Source organism: Eumetopias jubatus, unplaced genomic scaffold, assembly GCF_037043125.1.
Source record: "Eumetopias jubatus isolate StellerSeaLion01/CBP00866 unplaced genomic scaffold, mEumJub1_p1.0 scaffold_12, whole genome shotgun sequence".
NCBI lineage: Eukaryota > Metazoa > Chordata > Mammalia > Carnivora > Otariidae > Eumetopias > Eumetopias jubatus.
The window spans coordinates 66,814,019-66,820,018 of NW_028274818.1; the positions used below are offsets into that span (position 1 = coordinate 66,814,019).

Genomic DNA, 6,000 nt, shown 5'->3' on the forward strand with positions numbered 1-6,000 from the left:
AAAAGGTAGAGCTCAGGGCTTTGGTATGTACCTAGTGAGCACTTGAGTTCCTGGGTCGGCTTGGTGGAGGCTCGGGTGGAAGGAGTGCCCTGGCTATGGGCGTGAAGAGGCAGCCTCTCAGTTCTTGGAACTAGTAACCTTTGGGGTGACTTGCAGACCAGCTGCTCGTGCTTGAAGACGGTTGGTAGCATTTCGCAGAGATTGTGTCGGGATACACCAAAAGAGGTAGTTGTCGGAGGTTTGTGGAGGAAGGCTAGAAGTTCAGGCAGCTGTGGAGGCTTGAAGTTGGATCCAGGCACCACACGTGCTGCACACCAGGCCCCCTGGGGCCACGTATGGCAACACACGCATGGGCCCGTGTCGTTGAGGGGCCGCTTTGTGTCCCATGGCCTTTATCTCTGAGGACCGGAGCCTGGTGAAGCATCGCCCACAGATACTGCTGACTAAACCAGAAGGGAAAACACAGGAGTGAGGGAAGAGCAAGCAGAGACGAGAGAGACCCCTGAGCAGGTGCCCCGACCCCCGTGGCAGGGGCCCCCCGAGCAGTGTCAGGGCCGGGGACTGGCATCTCTGATGTGCCACAGGGACTCATGAAAATCAGACTATTTGCACATGTCTGCGAAGGGAGGTTTGTGTGTGCAGACCGTTGTACTTCGAAAGAGCTTTGTGGCTAGTGTAGAAGTGTGCTCAGAAGCAGGTCGAGGTGATCTGTTTCTCTTGGCTTGCGTGCTGAAGAGTCTCCGAAGGGAGGTTGTCCTAGTGTGAGCCCTCCACTGAGGGTCATTTTTGGCTCCTGTTGTTGGGTGGGGCGCCAGTAAACATGGTCGGGGTCCAGTGCCTCTCTGGAGGCGAGAGCCACGGTGCACCCTTGATCTTTGCTCTCATGTGTGACATCCCTCAGGTGGAAATGGACTTACCTGTCCTTGGGCTAGTCCTAATCATAAAATCATTTCCATCTAAAACTAAGCCATTAATACTCCTGTGTGAACCGAAACAACAGTGAGGATTTATTGCTCCCAAGAGTTGTTTGCGAAGAGTGAGCATAACTCTCCTTTTTGAAGATTTAGCTCACAGACTGCATGTGTCCCCATGGCTTCTTATGAAGGCCACCGTGCCACCTTGTCTTGTCCCCATACTGCATTTTATGGGGGTCCTTTCAGCTTGGATTAAGATGGAAGAGCAGTCCAGTCTTTTTGTTGCTTTGGGAGTTTTTTTTCTCCATTTGGTCTTGGAAGCTACAGGAATTTGTTCTCTCTTGAAGTGTGGCTGATAACTCTGATTCTGTGCTCTGATTCTTCCCGTCTTTATTGCTGCCAGGTCCCACGTCTTTGCTTAACTTGATGAAAGGTGCATTGCTCATCTGTCTCAGTAACCTTTAGTTTTACAGGTTTTGAACAAAATCTGGATCTTGAATTACTGGACCAGTAATCTGTTTCATGGATATCCTTATAGGCAATAGTTTGCATTTTGAATGGCTCTGTACTTCTCATTTGCAAATGAAAGATCTTTAAGTATTGCTATGGTGAAGCAAGTCTGATTTAGGCCTATTTATCAGAACGTCATTTGCTTTTTTTTTTTAAGTAAACTTTTTTATTTTAGAATAATTTTAGATTTATAGGAAAGTTGCAAAGAGTTCCTGTGTACTCCGCACTCAGTTCCCCCTTGTGTTAACACCCATTTGTACTGCGGTACATTCAGCATCAGTAACGAACCGATGTGGATACATGATGATTCGCTAAAGTCCATATGTATTCACATTTCCTTAGTATTCATCTAATTTCCAGGATCCCATCCAGGATGCCACATTTTAGTTACCCTGTCTCCTTCAGCTCCTCTAGACCGTGAGAGTTTCTCAGACTTGCCTTGTTTAAGTTCCTGATAGTGGCCACTGACCGTCACCGCGCAGTTAACCGATGTTGCCAAAATTCACTCTGCCATGTTACGGACCCGAAAGTCTTTTATCTTCTGCCCTGCATATTCCTCTGACCTGTTTGCCTGAGGTTGTTTATATTTAATACGTGAAGCTGAGATTTTAAGCTGGTTCATAATTTTCTCACTCCTGTAGGTTTCCAGAGGTTTTTTTTTTTTTTTTTTCCTAATTCTTATCATTACAGTTCAGAAACTATTAACTGGGACAAACCTAGAATCAGAGCTCACTCTTTGCCACTGGGATCATCCCCGGGTTGACACAGGCCCGTAGCGAAAGGAATGGATTTTCAGAGTGTCTCTGAATACCTACCTCCCTGCCGTGGTTTCCTCATTTCACTCTCAAAGCTAAGATGTACAGAACCTGATGGTCCTCAGAAGCTCGGTTTCCCCTTCCTAAAACAGAGAACTTTCGTATTGTTGAGGAAGAGGACAGGAGTGTCGTTTTCATCGGTGTTGCTCAGACGAGCGAGGTTCCGCCTGCCGGGAGGAGTGAGGAATCGAGTGGGTGTCCCCAGGGAAGAGTGGGCCCCAAAGTGAGAGCGGTGGTCCAGGGAGAGCGAGATGCTGGCTGCTTCCACCCCCAGCTAGCAGCTGCTCAGAGACAGGAACGAACAAACGAACGAAGGACGAAGCCAGGACGTGCTCACAGGCGCGTACATTGTAGGGCGGCTTCAGAGAATTCCTGATGAGCCGTTTCTCAGAGGAAGGATGGGGTTGCAGTGCTTGATGCAAATGTGGTTTTCCTGGATCTGTTTGCTGACGTGTCTCCGTTCTGTCTCACAGAAAACGTCAGTAGTGAAGAGAAAGCCAGAAAGCACGCCGCCAAGCCTCTGCTGGATGAGATTGTGCCTGTGTACCGGCGGGACTGTCACGAAGAAGTGTACGCCGGCAGCCACCAGTACCCGGGGAGAGGGGTCTACCTCCTCAAGTTCGACAACTCCTACTCTTTGTGGAGGTCAAAGTCAGTCTACTACAGAGTCTATTATACTAGATAAAGATGTTGTTACAGAGTCTGGAGTCTAGGGTTGGGCAGAAGACAGCATTTAGTTTGGAATTTCTTTTGACTTTTGTGGAGCATTGCAGTCAGTGTTTACCCTCTTGGATTTTGGTCTGATGGCTGGTGAACTCTTGTAGGGACTCGGGGTTCCCTGGAGACCCTTTAGCATTAATACTCTGGGGCTCGGGGGCTTCCTCAGAGCCCTCCAGCCCTTGGGTGCTGACCACCAGAGTCACTAATGGATGCTGAAGTTACAGGAGCTACGTGTTAAATCTTTAAGGTCTCCAAAATAAAACCTCCCCACGTTGACCCCACCTGGCCGATGGTGAGTCCGTTGCTGCCTGCTCCGTGTGTCTTATGAGAGCCCGTAGTTACCGTGACCGCTGATGGGACATCCTCATGTCAGTAGTCTCCCTGAGGTGCAGCTGACTTTGATGAAGGTCATCATTTTTAAAACTTTAAAAACTCGAGACCTCACAGATGATCATAGACAAATTGCCTCAATTCGATTTTGTTCTGAACAACCCAGATTGTTTTTGCTTTGAGTGCAGCTGTGCAGTTCAGAGTTGTATGACAGAGAATTATTTTCTGAGATAATCTTAAGAATGTTCAAAGCTGATTGATAATCGAACTATCAAGACACCTAGAACACCTCAGACATCCGTCTTAGCAAGCATCTGCTTGGTCCTTTGTTCTTCTTCTGGTCCTCACTCTGCCAGTAACAAAGCAAAACTAACTCCTTTTTGTCTCGACTGGGCTTTATAGAGCACCTCAAATTGAAACTGTTTTCTACACAAGCAGATAGGTAGGGGTTTTATAAACTCGAATTGGCACCTACTGAATTAAAATACATAAAATCACTCAAATATAATTCGGTGTATGGGGAGTAACATTGCACTCAGTGGGAATGACTGCCAGAGACAGTCCGTTTTCTCTTTGTGTGTTAATACTTAGGCACAGACCCTACACAGTTCCATTTGGAGTTGCTTACTAGAGGGGATTGGAGACGCATATGCCCATGCTTAAATTTTTTTATTGCTTCAATCTGTATTATGTCTTCATAGATGGGAAGAGGTATATTTTTGTTTTCCTTACTGAAAACAAATATGGATTAATTGCCTCACGTTGGTATAAGTGATCGACTAGTGTAGAGATTCTTGTTTTCAGAAGGGAGGGATGGTATATATCTAGAAAGCGACAAAGACGGCAATACACACGTAATGTTACTATATGTTGTTACTGAAATACTTAGATTTTTACAATTTCAAATCATAAATCACTTCTCGTAGGAGGGTCTCCATTGATTAGCTGCGTTATATACAGTTCACTACATGAGGGGCTGTTGGTTTTTGTGTGCTGCATTTCTGTTTTTTAATACCTGGTTTTGTACATACCTAACTCTGTTCTCTTTTGGTTACCCGGAAACTGGATTATTTTCTCCTAAGCAGTGCTTAATTTGTGTTTTTTAATTTTGATTCACTAGTTCCAGCTGAAAGGTGTCCACACTGTTCTGTCTAGAACACTTTGAGGCTCTCCATCAGCTCTCATGTATATAAGGTAGAGAAACCATGGGGTTAGGCACTTCTTGGCTTTTTTTTTTTTTAATGAGAAAATACTGTATTTAAAATGTAAAATAAACTTTTAAAAAGCAGGCACTAATATATATTTCTCCCAGCCTTTGATTACGGATTTGTCCTTGCACATGTTAAGATGAATTATCTTCTAAAAATATCATTGTTCTCGGGAGCAGTGTATGTCACTTTACACAGCAGTGGTTCCTGTCATATGTGCTCATGTCAGAACATTTTTGGTTTTAAACTTTTTTATTGCCTTTGGCTGTTGATTAGTACAGTACAAGTGCGATTTCAAAAAGATCTTGAAAATAATATATTTAATCAATTAAAATGTTTATCTGTAATCCGTTGACGTTTCATTACTACAGTTACTCTCTGAAGTGTTAGTTCTGTATTTCCTCATTTTGGAAGGATGAGAAGAAGTGGCCCAAAAGACCTTTTCTGTTTTAAAAAGTTAAAAACCAACAACAGACTATTTCTGACTGATCAGTTTTTGCTGTGAATTGCCCCAGAGAGTTAGGATAGATTTTAAAGTGTTCAGACTTCTTGGTGGAAAGGAAAGCACTGGCTTTTCTTATTGAAGGGGACTTAGAAGATTATTCCCCACACAACCACACAACCATGTGCTGCGTAGCGTGTTCCTTGAAGTTCACAGGGACCCCTGCTCTAAATTTTCCACGGTCTGGCACCTGCAAAGCAGTAAGCAGGGGAGTGCCCCTGTCAGGATAATGTGGAGTGCCAGAAACTATTCCAAAAAACACCCCCCCCCGAAATGCAGGCTGACTTGGACCTCAAATTTCGTTTGCTTGTGTGAGATTTGGAGAGACAGAAGGAGTTGGTCATCTTGGGGTTTTATTGCCGTGTTGGGGTACCGTGAACACTTATGGAGAGCTCTTGGTGTGTTGAGTACATCTCGGAAGCCGTGCAACTGAGTCCTGACCATCTGCCTTATGGAAGAGGAGAAGCAACCGGTTCAAAATCATAAGTGATGGCTAAGAATGCGTTGGGGGCTCGGAGTGTGACAATCTGCAACCCAAACCGTCTTTGTGTCGTCTTTCCCCAGCTGAGCTGAGCTCAGCACTTCCGTCAGCAGCCTAAAAATGTATGCATGTGATCTCCTTGGGGGAGAACCAATCTGAACTTTATTTCCATTCACTAATTTTTCAAAATGTGTATTAATCAGACTTGGACTTTTATCTTACATGCTCGCCTACGAATCTTCGACTTGCTCATTGAGAGCTTTTAAGATGAGTTGGTTACTGTCCTTCCAACACCCTTCTTTGGAATTTATTGCGTGGTTCTTATTTCAGGTGCTTATTATTTTGTTTGATTTATTTTGTAATGAGAGAAGCATTAGCTCCATTTTTATTAGCTGTTATGCCACTTTTAATAAGTTGTGATTTGATTAGGATACTTAAGTACCAGGAAACGAAGTGGCCGACTTTTCCAGAACTGACCTTGGCATTTGGACTCGGGCCATCAAACATGGGGGAGCAGTAT

General features: G+C 44.6%; 1 protein-coding gene across 2 annotated transcripts in view; it reads left to right on the forward strand.

Moving 5' to 3' along the window:
- The window catches only part of ACBD3 (acyl-CoA binding domain containing 3), a 36,134-nt gene extending 31,290 nt beyond the window's left edge, over window positions 1–4,844 (forward strand). For both annotated transcript variants that reach the window (XM_028111667.2, XM_088017191.1), the window contains one exon: window positions 2,713–4,844. In XM_028111667.2, the coding sequence (XP_027967468.2) occupies window positions 2,713–2,924 (212 nt within the window). In that variant the 3' untranslated portion in view covers window positions 2,925–4,844. The remainder of the gene's footprint in view (window positions 1–2,712) is intronic.
- Window positions 4,845–6,000: the final 1,156 nt, after the last annotated feature.